This window comes from Tursiops truncatus, chromosome 2 (genome assembly GCF_011762595.2).
Source record: "Tursiops truncatus isolate mTurTru1 chromosome 2, mTurTru1.mat.Y, whole genome shotgun sequence".
Classification (NCBI taxonomy): domain Eukaryota; kingdom Metazoa; phylum Chordata; class Mammalia; order Artiodactyla; family Delphinidae; genus Tursiops; species Tursiops truncatus.
The window spans coordinates 142,924,657-142,943,392 of record NC_047035.1 but is presented as its reverse complement, the minus strand read 5'-3'; the positions used below and the strand labels follow the sequence as shown (position 1 = coordinate 142,943,392).

The 18,736-nt window shown below is 48.5% G+C and overlaps 1 protein-coding gene across 3 annotated transcripts in view; it reads left to right on the top strand.

Moving 5' to 3' along the window:
• The window catches only part of CEMIP (cell migration inducing hyaluronidase 1), a 162,912-nt gene extending 159,740 nt beyond the window's left edge, over window positions 1-3,172 (top strand). For all 3 annotated transcript variants that reach the window (XM_033852225.2, XM_073801463.1, XM_033852228.2), the window contains exon 29: window positions 187-3,172. In XM_033852225.2, coding sequence (XP_033708116.1) covers window positions 187-314 — 128 coding nt within the window. In that variant the 3' untranslated portion in view covers window positions 315-3,172. The remainder of the gene's footprint in view (window positions 1-186) is intronic.
• Window positions 3,173-18,736: the final 15,564 nt, after the last annotated feature.

Genomic DNA, 18,736 nt, shown 5'->3' with positions numbered 1-18,736 from the left:
AAGCCAATGCCGGGTACCACCAGTAACCGGCCACAAAGCTCTTCCCGGGGGGCGGACAGTCCAGTGTGGCTAGAGGAGGGGGTGCCTGGTATGGGCAGGGGAATGGTGATGGGGAAGCCTGGAAGGTGGTGGCATATAGCCATGCTCTTGTGAAGTTTCTGCTCATGTGACGTCACTGCTTTTCAGAGAAAATGGCATTCGTTGGCTTCAAGGGCAGCTTCCGGCCCACCTGGGTGACTCTGGACACCGAGGACCACCATGCCAAAATCTTCCAAGTTGTGCCCGTCCCCGTGGTGAGGAAGAAGAAGCTGTGAGGACCGCTGCCACCTCAGCGCTGCCCTCCAGTGGACTCTGACGATGGACTCCCGGCAGCCGCCTGGGGCAGCCTGGCTGATCCCCCAGCCCCTGTCCAGCAGCTGCCGGGGAAGGCCACGTGTCAGCCCTGATGGGCCAAGGGGAGGGTATCAGAGACCCCTGGTGCTGTCACCTGCCCTCACTCAAGTGTCTACCTGCAGCCCCAGGGGCAGTGTTGCTGATGCTGGAAACCTTCTCTTTCCTGCAGCCTCTTGGGTGCTTCTCTCCTATCTGTGCCTCTGCGGTGGGGTGGGGTGTGTGTGTGTGTGTGTGTGTGTGTGTGAGGACCGTACGAGGAGACCTGCGCTGCGCTGGCAGCAAAAGTCCACTTTGGCGGGAGCTCTGCCCCAGCTGGGAGGCAGCCTGGAGGGGGTGCTGGGTCGTCCACAGATCCCCATGCTCTCCAGCACGCACGTTAGGGTGGTTGGTGTAGGAGGAAGAGCCCTGGTCCTAAGGAAATCTTCATTCCTGTAAGCAAGAACCGACCTCCGCGGGATTCGGAGCTGGCGTGCAGACCGGGATTCCGTCTTCCGTTCACCAAGATGGAACCGGCTACCCTCGGAGAAGGGCGAGCCTGCATCCGGAGGGGTTCAGCCTCTCAGGAGGCTTTGGCACCCAGCTTGGGAGTTGGACTAGGTGACTTTTAAAGGTCCTTTCAGTTCTGAGATGCCAGAACTGCGATGCTGTGGCTTTTCACATTGTGCCCGGAACCCAGCAATAGGTGAGAACGTTCCTTCCAGCCAACATCCATGATGCTGGGTGCTCCGGGCGTACAGGATGGAGCGGTGAGAAGCATTGCCTAAGGCAAGGGGCTCGCAGTCTGGTGGAACAGGTGGTTGGGCGTGTGTACCTCTGATGCCAAGCGGAGAAAGCCAAGAGAGGTAAAGAGGAGGTCAGAGGCAGTTCCTGGAGGGAAAGAGCTTACGCGCTCAGGTGGTCAGGAAGCTTCCTGCAGTAACGAAGGGCAGGGGCATTTGGGTGGGCGGAGATGAGGCAGCCTCTGGAGTGGTTCCTGCCCACATCTGCCGAAGATGGGTGACTTCAAAGTCGCCCTTTGCCCTCGACTTGCTGGCCACCCGTAATGGAGAAGCGAGCATCAGAGGGGGTGATGGGCTGAGCTCATTATGGCCAGAGCACTGGGTCAGCTGGTCCACCAACCACTCCAAGAGGGGGTGGAGTCAAGTCGAGAAAGGGGAGCTCCTGCATCGGGGGCCCTGAGAGCCCTCGCGGAGGCCCACACGGACACACTCACACCTCAGTGAGCCTGGGGTTTCAGAGCTGGAAAGGACCTTAGGAAACACCTAGTCCAAAGCCTTTGTTGTATGGATGGGACACATGAGACCCCAAGCTGGGGAAGAACCACACGGCCAGGGCAGGGCCAGGACGGGAGCCCCACTCGCCGCACTTACTGCCACACCACGCTGCCTCAACAGCCGGCCTGAGTGGCCTCGCGAAACGGGGGCAAGTCCCCTTGAAGGGAAAGATCAGAATAGGAAAGAGAGTTGGCCGATGACTGTTTCTCTCCTGGTCCTCTGCTTGCACAAGGGCGCCCTCCTCTGGGCTGTGGAGGTCCTGCAGCCTCCGCTTGGCTCAAACTACCTGCCCTGCCGAGCCGGCGCCCAGCAGCTGCGGTCACCGCACTGGTGCTACCTGCTTCTGTAGGTCTGCAGGCGCGCCCAGCAGACACGTTTTCGGTGAGCCAGCTAGGTGGCTCCGGGATCTGAAGAGCTTTGGGTCCACCCCAGGCCCTCTCAGTCACTGCCTAATAACCTGCTCTCTCCCTTGCCCACCTTGGAGAGAGCAGGAGAGCTTCCAGAGAAAGAAAACTCTATCTGTGGCTTATACTCCCTCGTGAGGCACCAGGGTCGCTCTGGGTCTCGTCCCCTTTCCTGCCCCGACCACAAATTCTTTCCTTCCTTGGCACCATCTGCCCAGCTGCACCCAATGAGACTCGGCCCAAGAGTTCACTGCCCAGGTTGAGCCAGTTGCCAAAGAGGTCTCCCCCACTAGACAGGTCTTTCGCTGCTAGGACGTGACGGTGGGACTCTGCCGCTTAAGACCTGGCAGCTTCAAAGGCCCGGGTCCCAGGAAGGACCTCTTCCAGGCAGGTCAGAGGCCATGGGGAGGAGAGTTCAATGACCTCGCGTTCTTGTCTATAGTTCTGTTGAGTTTTCCTAAACTCTTAATGCAAGGGTCTCATACTGTGAACCACTTAGGATGTGATCACTTCAGATGGCCAGGAATGTTGACTGTCTTTGGTTCAGTTCATGGAAAAAGAAATACCTATTTGAAAATCCTCAGAGTTGTACATATGTCTAACAGCGCAGGATCTGTGCATAAAACTTTCCTTCCTAAACCATTCACCAAGAGCCCGTGTCTGGGCATGTTCTTGGTAGCACAAATTTTCTCGCTGCTTAGAAAATTGTTCTTGTTGTTCTTTCTGTCTGTAAGCCTCAAAATGAGTTAGGCCTTTAAAAAACAAAAAAACAAAAAAAACCACTCCTCTGAAATGCTTGTCTTTTTCCTGTTGCCGAAATAGCTGGTCCTTTTTCGGGAATTAGATGTATAGTGTGTTTTGTCTGTAAACATTTCTTGTAGGCGTCACCATGAACAAAGATATATTTTCTATTTATTTATTCTGTGTGCACTTCGAGAAGTCATTGTCAGAGAAATGAAGAATTGTCTTAAATGTCATGTTTGGGGATGTCCTTTGGACCACTTGAAAGGGGTGTACCCAGGGCCTTCTGCTTGCAGCAGAGGGTATCGGCTCTGGTTTGGAAGATCTTGCTGTACCATAGTAAACATACAAAGGATATCATCCACCTGTCTGCGTGTTTTGTTTTCCATTAAAGTGGGCCTCATTTTAAGCCAGAGAGCTACAGAAAATAAGATTGAGGAAACCTCCCTTTGCATCTGCCTCTCACTTCCAAGAACTATTCATGTGTCAGAGTCCTACCTTGTCCTGCCCTAAGGGGGCGCCCACGAGAGCAGGTGGAGATGGTCCTAGGAGAGTGAAGATGTCGTTCATGTGGCTGGCCGCATCCAGGATGCACTACGTCCTTCTTACTCCTAAGCCATCAGTAAGCTGTCAGGGCAGCACCCTCTCCGAGGGGAAGCCAGGGGTCAGCAGTCTGGACTCGAAGCCAGACTGTTTCTTCCTCATGGGCACAGTTTGGTCAGAGGCCAAACACGGTATCTGAGAAGAATGTGGAGACTGAGGTGGAGAAATAGGTCCAAATCAAGCTGCCAGACAACAGGGGCAGAAGCACCTGGGCAGAGGTGAGAGGGGCTCGGGGGGCCTGGAGAGGAGAAAGTGAGAAGCTTAGAACGGGGTTAAATGGGAGGGTCTTAGAGCTGTGCTCTCCAGCAAGGCAGCCACTGGCCACACGAGGTCACCTACATTGAAATTAAGTAAAATGAAATACAAATAAAAATTCAGTTCCTTGGCTGCACTAGCCACATTTGAAGCGCTCAATAGTCCACATGTCTAGTGGCTACCATACGGGACAGGAAAGATATAAAATATTTCCATCAACAAAGCAAGTTCTTCTCTTAATGATTTCCAGGAAGCTTCTGGGGCTCATACACTGGACTTTTTAAAAAATCTATGCTCCTAATATATATGTGTGTGTGTGTGTGTGTGTTCAGTCCACTTAAAGCGGCTGGCACCAGATTGGTGCTATCAAATTGTCAATAAACAAATGCAGTCGTCTCTCGGTAACCGCAGGGGATTGGCTCCAAGACCTCCATGGATACCAAAATCCGAGGATACTCAAATCCCTTACAGTCTGCCCTCTGTTTCTGTGGGTTCTGCATCCGGGAATTCAACCAGCCTCTGACTGTGTAGTATTTTCCATCCGCGGCTGGTTGAATCTGCGAACACAGAACCTGCGGATATGGAGGGCCAGCTGTCCACCTGACGGAGCAGCCTGAGCATCCGAGGTCAGTGTGCAGTGGCAGGCACACGGGCCCTGCCCTCCAGAAACTTCACCTGGAGGGAGAGCTCACATTTGTACACTCATTCCACAGCTATTGCTGGGCACTTGCTCTGCGCTGGCGCAGCACAGAGGAGCATAAAGGCGCGCCGTGGGGACCCTGCAGTCCTCACGCCCAGCGAGTGGTGTGTAAGAGCTCCAAGTGCAGGGAGGAGTTATCAGCTGGAGTGGTCAGGGGTCAGGGAGCAGAGGTGGGACTGGAGTCAGCTTGGGAGACAGGGTCAGATGAGGGATGGGGCCTTTTCATAAGAGGCACAGCCTGTGGGCAGGGAAAGTAACCAGAGGTGTGGGCTTGAGGACGGCCGGGCATAAACCAGAGAGCAATCCTGAGAGGGAAGATGGGTTGGCCAGACCTTGGGCAGGTTTTAGGGACCCCTGGATTTGACTATGGGAGGGGGTCCCTCGTGACGCCTCCGCCAGCAGTTTCGCTGCTGGAGTGAGTGCACAGCCCGCTGGTTCAGTCGGCGAAGTCAAAAAGGCATTTGGGAGGATTGGGAGACCAGGCTCAAAGGAAGTGCTGGTTGAGCAACAGGAGACTGCAGCCAGCTCAGCACACGGAGCAAGAGAGAGCCCAGAGTGGAGAGAGAGGACGGACTTGGGGTCCCCTCCCACACTTGTCTCTTCAACAGTCACCAGACGCCCGGGGAGTCACTGCCAGGCTGTTACGTGACAAGGTGAGCACACCTAGCCCCTGTCTGCATGGAGACAGCCATAAAAATATGGAGGCAACCTAAGTGTCCATTGACAGAGGAATGGATTAAGAAGATGTGGTACATATATACAATGGAATATTACTCAGCCATAAAAAAGAATGAAGTAATGCCACTTGCAGCAACATGGATGGACTTAGAGATTATCATACTGAGTGAAGTAAATCAGAAAGAGAAAGACAAATAGCATATGCTATCACTTACATGTGGAATCGAAAAAAATAGCACCAATGAACTTATTTACAAAACAGAATCAGACTCATAGACATAGAAAACAAATTTATGGCTACCAGAGGGGAAGCGGCAGAGGATAAATTGGGAGTGTGGGGTTAGCAGAGGCACAGTGCTATATATAACATAAAAAACAAGGGCTTACTGTATAGCACAGGGAACTGTATTCAATACCTTGTAACAAACTATAATGGGAAAGAATTGAAAAAGAATATAGAGATATATATGTATAAACTAGTCACTTAGCTGTACACCTGAAACAAGCACAATGTTGTAAATCAACCATACTTTAAAAAAAGAAAAGAAAAGAGAGGAAGGTAGGAAGTTCAGAAGAGTGCAGTATGCTCTGGGGGTTCCCCTCTCTTACGGGCTCGTCCCTAAGCAAGGGAGGGGGGCCGACAGAACCCCTCGTGGGGAGACCGGGAGTATCTGCAGTAGGGAGAGACTGACAGTTTACTTCTCAGTGCTTACTGAGCCCCCAGACTCACAGGCCACCCGACCACTGCCGGAGCTGGGGAGGAGAATTCTCTGGTGTCTTACTTCCCTGTCATTTGGGAGAGTAGAGGCTGAAGGTGCCTCTGCCCTCGTCCTGGGGTGACAGAAGGTGGATGCAGGCTGGAGCTGCCCAAGGTTCCCAGGAGAACAGCCTCTGGGTAAATGCCCCTGCACCCGCTGGCTGGGTAAGGATGCATGAGGTTTCCATGCATCAAGAGCACATCATGGAGGGACTTCCCCAGCGGTCCAGTGGTTAAGACTCCGAGCTTCCACGGCAGGGGGTGTGGGTTCGATCCCTGGTTGGGGAACTAAGATCCCACAAGCCGTGCAGCCAAAAAATGAATTAAAAAAAATTTTTTTTTTTTTGAAGAGCGCATGTGGAGCTCAGCGCAAGTAAGCTAGCTTGAAGGGACCCTGCCCCAAACAGCTGTCTGCTCAGGTGAAGGGATACCTGGCAGAAAGAGGCTATGGGGCATCTCCAAAGGCAGGAGCTGAAAAAGGAAGAGGCGCCACCCGTATTCAGCTGGGAAATGTATTGCTCAGATCCAAGTGGGTAAGGGAGCATTTGGGAAGAAACCAGAAGACATCCCGTGCCAAAGAGCCATAACACCTGCCATAACAGAGAGCACTTAAGGACAGTTTGCAATAGCACAAATTACTGAAGACTTTTTACCCCTTTTCCCCTAATCCCCCTGCTCTGTGCCCCAAACCGGTAGGAGCCAGCAGGAATGGGGAATGATGGGAGAAGTGGAGTGGGAAGCAAGGCGGAAGCAGAGAAAAAGAACAGCCCCACTTCTCCACCCCCATCTCCCCTGCAGGGGCTCAGACAGGGCCCAAGCAGGTGGAGAGCAGGTAAACTCGCTTTGGGGGAAGGAAGAGAGAGCCCTGGTTTTTAGCCTTTGCTGATGTCCATGGTGTAAATACTCTCGTCGGCCAATTTCCAGCTACAGTGGTTTCATAGCCAGATCCCAAGATTCCTATTTAACCACTGGTTCTGCAAGCTGGTACCTGCTGGCTTCAGCGAAGGAGTTGAAGGCGGCGCTGAGAAAAAATACAGCTCTGCTAGTTTGTATCCTTCAACAAAACAATTACAAGGAGTGGAAGGGAAGAGTATAAGGTTTATACTCCCCTGGAAAGTATCATGTCGACTCCCTTAGAAGAAGGAAGCTGCTCAAACAGAGTTTTGCTTGTTTATAGCTCTTAAACAGATCTTTTTTCCCCCTTCCGACTCTAGAGGGAAAACACTACACCAGGTTGAATAATACTACAATGTTGGGTATGGAGAACCTCTCCTAAGCAAAACCCCAAAGGCGAAATCACCAAGATTCGTTCATAGGATGACATAAAATTATTAAAATTGTAAATAAATAAATTGAGGAAATGAGTTTAAAAAGACCAAAAAACCCAACTGCCACTTTTGAAGAGCCTGGAGCAAAAGCAGGAGGTCGGGAGCAAAAGCAGGGGGCTGTGCATGCGCCCTGAACACACCACCACCTAAGGGGTGGGCGAAACACCTAAGCCACCCCCCTGGCCCGACCCCTGGACACACCCCTACCCTCACCCCATATAAGGAAGAAGCTTGCCCCCTCTCGGGGAGCGAGCAAACAAGGGAACCTGCTGTTTGTTCTCACTCCCCAGCCGCAGCAGGGGCCCCAATAAAGCCTTGCCTGAGTTTTCTGTCTGGCCTCTGATCAATTTCTACTGTTTGGGGAAGGCCAAGAACCCTGGTTGGTAACACACGTTTGCAAGGCCAGGATTATGGCAGGATTATGCTTCTGTTGGGGGTCCCTGAACTTTATTCACATAATGTGCAAATGGTCCCTTCATTAAAGGATTGGTACGATGCCATCTGCTTTCTACTGGGACTCCGCCGATATTTTATATATGAGACACTCTTACAAAGCAGTAAAGGAAGGGTGGGGAACACCAAAAGAAAACAGGAAGGTGTCAATTCACAGAAAAAGTATATAAATGGGAAATAAATATATGTATTTAAAAATTCAGCCTCACAGCAGTGTAAAGCAACTACTCCAATTGAAAGAAAGAAAGAAAGAAAGAAAGAAAGAAAGAAAGAAAGAAAGAAAGAAAGAAAGAAGGAAGGAAAGAAAGAAAGAAAGAAAGAAGAAGAAAGAAAGAAAGGAAGAAACTTTAGTCCGAGGTGGGGGGGAAATAAAAAAATAAAATAAAAGAGTCTCTAGTTAAAAAAAAAAAATTCAGCCTCATTGGTAATTATAAGATGCAAACTGAAACAACAGGGAGATACTATTAATTACCTATCAAACTGAAAATATTGCGAAGAATGCTACAAGGCAAGAAGAAACAGACATTCTTAGATGAGGACAGAAAAATAATTTGGTGCACCTTTTCCATAAAGCAATTCTGTATTATGTAAAAGTGAATTGAAAATATGTGCAGACTTTGGCTCCAAAATTCTGCCCAAGAATTTATCTCAAGAAAGAGCTGGGACTTCCAGGTGGCACAGTCGTTAAGAATCCACCTGCCAACGCAGGGGACACGGGTTCAATCCCTGGTTCAGGAAGATCCCACATACCACGGAGCAACTAAGCCCATACACCACAACTACTGAGCCCACAAGCCACAACTATTGAACCCACACGCCTAGAACCCATGCTCTGCAACAAGAGAAGCCACAGCAATGAGAAGCCCATGCACTGCAATAAACAATAGCCCCCTCTTGCCGCAACTAGAGAAAGCCCGCGCACAGCAATGAAGACCCAACGCAGCCAAAAATCAACCAATAAAATTAATTAATTGATTGATTTTTTTAAAAAAGAAAGAGCTTACAGTAGTGCACAGCATTTGTGACAAGGATATTCACTGCAGCATTTTATATGATAATGAAAACTTTGAAACAATCTAAATAGTCAGCAATCAGACTGGCTACACTGAGATACAGTCCCTTTCCCAAAATGAAGATTAAAAATGACTGTTGAAATGTTGATAATTATGAATGCTGGGTGATAAGGAACGGAATTCATTATACCACTCACTCTAGTTGCATGTTTGTGTGTACATTTAAAATACTTCCTCAATAAAAAACTTCTGAAAGTTGGAAATAACTATTTAGAAAGTATTTAGCATTACGGATCAAGAGCTTTAAAAATAGTCCTTTTCATTGACCTAGTAATTATTTATCTGGGAATGTAGCCTAAGGAAACAAAGCTTAGGTATAAAGATGTTCTTTATGGCATTATTTATAATCATTTGACACGTTCAAAGCACCTCAACGTTTGACTCCACGGGAGCGACTAACTAAATTACGGTCTCATTTGATGAACTATTACACCTCACTGAAATAATATTGACAAAGAGCTTGTAATAACAAACTGTGCATTTGCAAAGTCAGTTGCAAAATCATTGTGGGTTCTGTAAGTCACAGAATATTACAGGCTCAAAGACCCTGGAGCTCAATTGGCCTGGCATTCTGCACGTGAGAGATGTTCTCAGACACACAGACAGACACACACACACACACACACACACACACCCCTCCAAGCCCTGCTACCTCCACCAAGCCCACACTCGCGTTCCTTCTGATGGTGCCAGTGCCACAGCCTCCAGGCTGGTCCCCCAGCCTTCGCACCTCCTCCTCCCTCCCCATCTCCCTCCTTCCTGATCTTGCCTCTCAAAAGCCCAAGGAACTAGTTTGCGATAGCAAAGGCCTCCTCGGTGGCCGCTTCCCTTGGTTAAATTCCTTTGGTGAGAGTTGTCTGGTGCATCTGAGGTACAGCAGAGGTGATCCATTCTAGCCCGGGGCATACATTGATTTAAAATTAGAAGTAGGGGCTTCCCTGGTGGCGCAGTGGTTGACAGTCCGCCTGCCGATGCAGGGGACATAGGTTCGTGCCCCGTTCTGGGAAGATCCCACATGCCACGGAGCAGCTAGGCCCGTGAGCCATGGCCGCTGAGCCTGCGCGTCCGGAGCCTGTGCTCCGCAACGGGAGAGGCCGCAAAAAATAAACAAACAAGTAAATAAATAAATAAAATTAGAAGTAGGAGCCCAAAGGCAGAAAACACCATCTTTGCCCAAGAGAATTTAAAGGAGGAGCAAAGATCTTAGGGCATTTGGAAAGAAGCTTCTCTACTAGGGGTTCAGGGACCTCCTTGGTGCTGGAATGAATTCCTCTAGTTCAGTTTCTTCCAGACCTTGGTATGTGGATTCCAGGCCTGGCAGAACTTGTCACCCCTGTTTATAGAAGTGGTGAGGCCCAGGGGCATCAAATTGGCACTCAAGGTCATCCAACGTGGGCTGCAACAGGAGGCTGGGATCAAAGGGGCCTCCGTGTTTCCAGGCCCATCACTGAAGCCTCGCTCCCCACAAGGAAGAATGCCGGTTGGCGGGCCCAGCAGATGAAAAGCAGGCCAGATGTCCCTGGAATTCCTGACATTCCAGGAGGGCAGCCCTCCTTGCGGCCCCAACTCCAGGCCTCAGATTTGTGGGCTCAGAAACTTCACCCTGGCAACTTCGGCAAACTTCTCTGGAGGAAAAAAAAAAAATTGCTCTGAGTGTGCTAGGGCACTGTGCACTAAGATCTAAAAATCCCGCAAGGGGGGCTGCTCAGGTCCAGGGTTTGACAGAACTTGAGTGATGGCTCATTGATAGGCTTCAATCAATTCAACAAGATCTAGGGAGAGTTTACCACGTGGCCCCAGCTGCCAGCTCAGATTTCCCCAGATGCTGGGCCGAGTGGAGAGGGCCCCGGGGTTTCTGGCTTATGACACTTGGATGAGACCTGAAATCTGCCCCCCGGAAATTTCCTTGTCCTACCAAACAGCACAGTCAGCCTGCAGTCCATCCTGGACTAGGGCAGCTCTGCCCCTAGTCATTTTCAGGGTGACGCCACGTGACCTAAGTGTGAAGGTCCTCAACAATGCAAGCATCTGGGAGTGCGGTGCCAAGGAGGTGGGAGCAGTGGATGTTCCCGCCTGAACAGAAGCAGACCCACTCTGCTCTTGCATACGCTGCACTGGGCAGATGGCCATTCTTCCGGAACAATCTCTGCAGCCCATGCAGACTTCTATCCCATCCCCCTCCTTAGGCTGTGGTGCTCCAGTGAACAGAGCACTGCCTCCAGAGGGGAAGGATGCCATTCCTCCCTTGCTAGCAGTGACCTTGGGCCAGAGGCTTAACCCTACGAGTCTCTGTTTAATCATCTATAAAAACAAACAAGGGCTTCCCTGGTGGCACAGCAGTTAAGAATCCACCTGCCAATGCAGGGGACACGGGTTTGAGCCCTGGTCCAGGAAGATCCCACATGCCACGGAGCAACTAAGCCCGTGCGCCACAACTACTGAGCCCGTGCTCCGCAACAAGAGAGGCCACCACAATGAGAAGTCCATGCACCCTGCTCGCCACAGCTAGAGAAAGCCCAGGTGCAGCAACAAAGACCCAACACAGCCAAAAATATAAGGAAATAAAATGAATAAATTTATAAAAAAGAAAAATACAATAACAGTTAACACATATAGAATGCTGTGTTAAGCACTTCACGTGGATTCACGCATTTAATCCTCACAACACGTCTATGAGGCAGGAACTTTTATTAGTGCCCACAGCCTTAAGCAAGCTTAGATGATGTGCCCAAGATGATCCAGCTCCTAAAATGCAGGACCTGGCAGTGCAACTCCAAAGCTGTGCTCTAACGGGCCTCACACTAACAGCTAGCAAACTGCAACCTTGCAGGGCTACGGAGAGTAAATGAAATAAAGTATGTCAAGAGCCTGCACACAGTGGACGCGCAATGAACGGAAAGGGACATCGAGCATCTTTTAATGCCATGTGTAAACACCAGGAGGGCAGGGGCTTTACTGCCTTGTTCGCCTTCACCCCCATCACCGGCTCAATTCCTGGATCTTGTAGGTGTTCAGTAGGTACATACGTGGCGAGCGGGTGTGCAATGAGGCCAGGTGGACAGGAGCAGCCGTCTTCCCAGGCAGAGCCCCACGACCTGAGTTCGAATGCTGGCTTTGACACTTCCTAGTGGTGCGACCGCGGAAGAAATACTTAACTTCTCTGTGCTTCAGTTTCCCCGTGTGTAAAATGGGGGTGATGCTATAGTACCGACTGCACAGGGCTGCTAGGAGGATGACGTAAATTAATTTACGTAGAACAGGACACACAGAGCAGATAATCTTTTAGGTTTCAAACAGAAATCCAGAGAGAGGCATATGCAGATGTTCACAAATATTTGGCAAGCACAGATTGAGTGATCTGTTCATTAAAATAATAGCTGAAGAATTCTGCCCGAACGGTGGGTGGCAAAGTCAGAGCTTCAAGCAATGTGGATGCCGCGAAGCATGCCGGTCTCTGCTGCCCCCTAGTGGACATGTCCCTTAACTTTTTTAAATTAATGAATAAATGAAAATTTATATATTTATTTTGGTTTCTTTTTCTTTTCATTTTATATGGCGTATAGCTGATTAATAATTTTGTGATAGTTTCAGGTGCACAGCCATACATATACATGTATCCATTCTCCCCCAGACTCCCCTTCCATCCAGGCCGCCACATAACACTGAGCTGAGTTCCCTGTGCTATATACAGTAGGTCCTCGTTGGTTAGCCGTTTAAAATATAGCAGTGTGTACATGTCAATCCCAAACTCCCTAACTATCCCTTCCTTCCCCCCTTCCCCCCTGGTAACCATTAGTTCATTCTCTAAGTCTGCATGTCTGTTTCTGTTCTGTAAATAAGTTCATTTGTATCGTTTTAGATTCCGCATATAGGGGATATCATGATATTTCTCTTTCTCTGTCTGACTTACTTCACTCAATATGACAGTCTCTAGGTCCATCCATGTTGCTGCAAATGGCATTATTTCATTCTTTTTTATGGCTGAGTAATATTCCATTGTATATATGTACCACATCTTCTTTATGCATTCCTTTGTCAATGGACATGTCGATGGTGTCCCTTAATTTTTGACTTGATTTTCTTTCACAGGAAGATGCTAATGGTCTCTTCAGGGGGACCCCTGCTCTAGAGGGTTCTGGCCAAATCACTTTCCCCAGCTGTGCCTTGGTTCTCTGGACGGTGAGGCGGAAAGAATGAACATTTCTAATTTCTACTTCGCCTGATAGGGGTTTTATGAAGCAGGCAGAGCACTGGCTGGTTCTGTGATCAGAGGCGAACCCCCTCCCCCTCCCGTTTCACCTGTGAACAGGAACCGCCCACACCTCCACACCTCGAGGTTCACACAAGGTGGATAATAATGGGAGGCTGGTGGAAGCTCTCAAGTCCAAAACGTGTTTGTTGTAGTCATTACCATCCACATCTTCCTCCTCTGCTCCCCAGATGAGTTCAGCCAGGCCTGTTCTTCGGGACTTTCCTCCCAGACGTGCACCCTCAAGGACCCCCAAGTGAAGAGCCCAAGCTTTGGCTACTGTAACGGCCCCTCCGCTTCAAGCCCTGGCCTCACCCAGCCTGGTCAACAAGGTACCTCGCAGCATCATCACCGGAAAACATTTTTTTCATCAGCTTTCAGTCAAAGGGTTAATTTTTATGTTCAATAAGGAGCACACACATTACAAAAATTGGAGATGAAAAAAAAAATTGGAGTGGGCAAAGATGCCCTCCTTGAGCAAACTTGAGTCAGGTTCCTCTGAAGCCTCATCTCAACTAGGCCTCAACCTTGGCCTGCTGAGCCCTGTGTAGCAAAGAATCCTCCCAGGTCAGGTTAATCCTCCCTCGCCTTGAAAACTCAGCCTTGGGCCAGTCTTTGGTAAGAATCCAGTGAGGCCAGGTTAGCAAGCATCCCCCTACCCTTGACAGCTAATCTAATTTTCCATCCACTGACCCTCTCACTCTGCTCTTTGACTAACTGCATTCAGAGTTGAATTCAATCTCTTTCCCCTTTTGCAACAGCGGTAAATAAAATCTTCCTTGCCAATTTTAACAAGTGTCTAGTACAAAATTTTTCTTTAACACAGTCCACCAAGAGACTGAGAAGCATGCAAATTAAAATAAATTAACATTTTATACCTCGAACTATGCCTGGCATGTAGGTGATCAATAAATACTTCTGAATGAATAAATACATTAATGAATTAAAAATAATGCCCAATTCTAGTGAGTTTTTGGCAGAATGGATGGGTCTGCTCATATACTGCTGGTGACTGCGCAAACTGATATAATCCTTTCGGAAGTAAAATGACAACGTATAATAAAAACGTGCCCTTTGTTCCAGTAATCTTGAAAACAATACTAAAGGAGTCATCTTAAGGCAGAAGAGAAACTAATTTCAATGAAATTGACAATTTGGGTCACTAAAAAGAACCCAAATATTCAACAATATAGGAAGAGGTCAAGAGAGTGGCGATACAGCACAGAACGAGGGTCCTGACATCTTTGCTTTGTTTCATACCCTGTTTAGACAGATAAAAACAGAGAATAAAAAAAGTTAGAGTGGGGAGATCAGACCAGTTGCAGAAACTTCTTCAAAGCAGCTCTAGTGAAAAGCTCATAAGGATCTAGAGCTCCCAAAATCCAGGAACAAGCAGAATCATCAAGACCCAGGAGGTCAGAAACTCAGGGCAAGTCCAGAAATTTCACCAACAGAAGCTCTGAAACCTTCACTCTAGCTGTCCCACTGTTGATGACTCAGCTACCAAATCATTCAATCTCTGGCCGAGAGGATCTGATTTGCCAACCAGGTGTGTGCCCAGGGTGAGGTCTGCACCTCTGGTCCAAGTGACTGTGACCATCCAAGGTGGGTGGGATAGGGGAGTAGGGTCACTCATGCGAACAGGGAAGCCTTGGGATGACGCAGACACTCCTGGAAGGGGATGCGGATGAGACCCAGATTAGACTCATGCCCTTGTAAGTAGCAGAGCCACGTCTGACACTGCAGTCTGGCCCAACTTTCTCTGCAGGAAAAGGATGGGACTGTTACACAGCCAGTGAAATGTAAAATGTGAAGCCCATACAGCAACAGGGAAACGTCATTGTGATACAAGGCTAAGTGGAAAAAGCCAAAAATAAAATTCTGTTTCTGCTATGATGACAACTATGTGATTACAAAGTTCAGAGATAATAACCTGAAAGGAAGCTTGGTCAAATGAACAAGGCTTGAATAGCTGGGAGGCTGTGTAGGTGGGTGAATTTCTTTCTTTCATGGAGATCTTGTAACATCTGTACAATAAGGCTTTCAAGTCTTATTCTGAAAGCACAAACCTGGTAAGTCAGGGAATATTAACTCTTAAAACATGAAGAGGGCTTCCCTGGTGGCACAGTGGTTGAGAGTCCGCCTGCCGATGCAAGGGACACGGGTTCGTGCCCCGGTCCGGGAAGATCCCACATGCCGCGGAGCGGCTGGGCCCATGAGCCATGGCCGCTGAGCCTGCGCATCCAGAGCCTGTGCTCCGCAACGGGAGAGGCCACAACAGTGAGAGGCCCGCGTACCGCAAAAGAAAACCCAAAAAGAAACCATGAAGAAATACTACTTAAAGACCACTGGTTTAAGACCTTAGATTCGACCCCATACCTGCATAGCCTCACTGTCTCACCCTCATCTTTGCTCTGACTGCTCCTGTCTTTAACATTTTCATGTTTTCATCATCAGTTTCTTTTTTTAACATTAACTTGATTTTTTAAATACACAATTAAATATTATTTCTCTTTACTGAGTTTTGTGATGCCCCTTACATCACGTGCCTGTAGCGAGTGCTTCACTGCCCATGCCTAGCCCTGCCCTGGCCAAAAGCAGCATTTGGCATGGCCTTTCCTCCTCCTACAGGGGCGGGAGAAACATGGTTATTAGGTAGAGAGGAACACTCCAGCCTGACCCTCCCAGAGGGCAGCCAGGGCTCCGAGGTCCACTGCTAATCAGAGGGACTCTCCGAAGGCTGGACAGGAAACCTTCTAGGAAGAGTGTTACCCACCCCCACACCCGACCCCACCAAGGTCTAGGACATTTGGTAAAAATCACAGGACGGCACAGCCTACTCATCAAGCAAGGCCACACAGCCTGAGCCCCCTCCCTTTCCTGTTAGGTTATAGAAAAGCTGAGAAAAAGCAATACTCAGGCCATGAATTGCAGCTCCAGGAAAACAAACAATGCTCAGATAAGGAGGGAAGGGAGTCAGGAGAATTCACCAAAGATAGATAGTCTAGGCCAAGGTCTGGGAAAGGCTGTGTCTACAAAGCATGAACAAGAGGGGAAAAAACAAAGACGTGGTATCTATCCAAACATGCTGCAATTAGAAAACAACCACCACAAAAGAATATATGTACAAATACAGAAAAATATTCTATTCTGGGAAAAAATATAACACAAGGTGTAAATCAACTATACTTCAATAAAATTTAAGAAAATGAATAAAAAGAAAACATGAAAAAAATGAGATACAAAAACAAAGTTGGCAGTTTCTTGAAGAAAAGCAAACAAACAAACAAAATCCACAAGGTACAGCGTCTCCATTTGGACTTCCTGAATTCACAGAATTTAACAAAAACTTGGTTTCTAATAAAAACAGATTAAAAACAGAACGAGATTTAAAAAAAAACTCATTTCAGGGGCTTCCCTGGTGGCACAGTGGTTGAGAGTCCGCCTGCCGATGCAGGGGACACAGGTTCATGCCCCGGTCCAGGAAGATCCCACATGCTGCGGAGCGGCTGGGCCCGTGAGCCATGGCCGCTGAGCCTGTACGTCCAGAGCCTGTGCTCCGCAACGGGAGAGGCCACAACAGTGAGAGGCCCGCGTCCGCAAAAAAACAAACAAACAAACGAACAAAAAAACTCATTTCAGAGCTAAGAAAAAAATTGGTGCCCAAAACACCAACACAAAACTGAAAATAAGTTAACAATAGAAGATAATTTTTTTTCACATGATGGGGAAAAAACCACCTAAATTGCAGTTGGAAATGACACACCATATTCTACGAGAATAACAAAAGATTTTGAAAAATCTTTTTAGCAAAAGTACTGAATGATAGGAATGAGGCAGGATCCCCAGGATCTGATCGAAAAAGCAGTCGCTTCTAAGAGGAAAGATAAGACTGGCCTAGACCGCTCCAATGGAGCAATGGATGTGTTACACAACCTGTCAGTGTACAAATAACACTCTTAAAGAAGAATCAGGAGACGGAAGGAAGTTTGAGAATTCCTCCACCTTGATGAGGGATTAATACATACTAAGTTGGTTTAATTTAAAAAGAGGGGGCTTCCCTGGTGGCGCAGTGGTTGAGAGTCCGCCTGCAGCTGCAGGGGACACGGGTTCGTGCCCCGGTCCGGGAAGATCCCACATGCTACGGAGCGGCTGGGCCCGTGAGCCATGGCCGCTGAGCCTGCGCGTCTGGAGCCTGTGCTCCGCGATGGGAGAAGCCACAACGGTGAGAGGCCCGCATACCGCAAAAAGAAAAATAAATAAAAAGAAAAAGAGGTTTAATATTATAAAGGAAACAAGTACTAAAAACCACAACCTAAAGTATCAAAAACTAGGGGGGTGGAAGGATGTCTAATTATTAAGTTCTCATGTTTCATAGTTTACAGTCAAAGATGTCATGTGAATGTATTAAATCAAGAGGCATGAAAACAAACATGAAAAAGTAAAAACCCTGGTGGTCCAGTGGCTAAGACTTCACGCTCCCAGTGCAGGGGGCAGGGGTTCGATCCCTGGTCGGGGAACTAAGATCCCACATGCCGCGCAGCGCGGACAAAAAAATAAAAAAATTTAAAAAGAATGAATTTATATATGTGCATGTGTATATGTATTATACACCCCCCGCCCCTCCCTTAAACATGACATTTCTCTTGTTCATGAATCTGCAGATTGGGCGTGGCTTTTCTGCTTCCTGCATGGCTGGGACGTCTTGAAGGCTGGAAGCATTTGAAGGCTCACTTGCTCACCTGTCTGTGCCTGGGCTGGGATGACTCCTAGCTGGGGCTGGTACAGGTGGGGCTCTCTGAGCATCTCTCTCTCTGTGTGGCTCCTATATGTGGCCTCTCCACTAGGGTGGCTTCAGGGTAGCCAATGAAGATGTGGTTTTCACGTCTATTAAATTGGCAAGTGTAATGCCCAGCGCTGGCCAGGATTTGAGGTCTACTGTTAGCAAAGCTAACTTAACAAAACCACATTGGAGGGTCATTTGGCAGTCTACATGGGAAGGTTAAAATTTGCTTCTTCTACCAATTCCACTGCTAGGAATCTGCCCCTCAGATATAAACACAAGTTTACCAAAATAGTTGGTAATATCTGTTAAAATGTCCAGTGCAGCACTGTACCTACTAGTGAGACCCTGAAAACTCAACGTGCATCAGCAGGGACTGTGCAGGGGAACCGTGGGTCAGACCTCACCACCACCCAGCTCATCCTGCGCCACCTTCAAGCAAGGCCTGAACTACTGAAAGACCCTCCCAACTTGCCCCTCACACCAACCACTGCCCACTTCCAATCAATTCTCTGGTGTAGCCAGTGCAAATCAGATTACCACTTGAATCCACCCCACAGCTAAAATCCTTCAGTCCTCCAGAATCTCTACCAGACCCTGTGCACCCCACACAGATGCTACAGTTCCAGCTTTCATCCTCATTACTGGAACGTACAAGGTCTAGGGCTTCCCGGGGGAATGGGGGGGAGGACAGCCAGGGAGACAGGAGTCAGGACAGCAGGCATTAGCTTTGTCGCCTGGTAAGGTAGTTCTGTACCTTAACAGCTGGCTTGCAGAGGTGGATTTTCTAAGTGAATGGGCCCCTCTTACATAGGACTCTTCCAAATAAATCTTCACTTTCATAATTCTTATTCATAAAGGTGTACTGTTTCTTTAAGAGATCCCAGAGACTTGTATAAGCTCTCGACCCCCATAAAACCTCCATAACTCACCTGTCCAGCCTGGTCCTGTGCTGTGCCCCAGCCTCTTCATTGGCCTTCCCGCTGTCCCTCCTCTGTTCCGTCTAACCACAGGGCCTTTGCATGGACTGTTTCCTCTGCCTAGG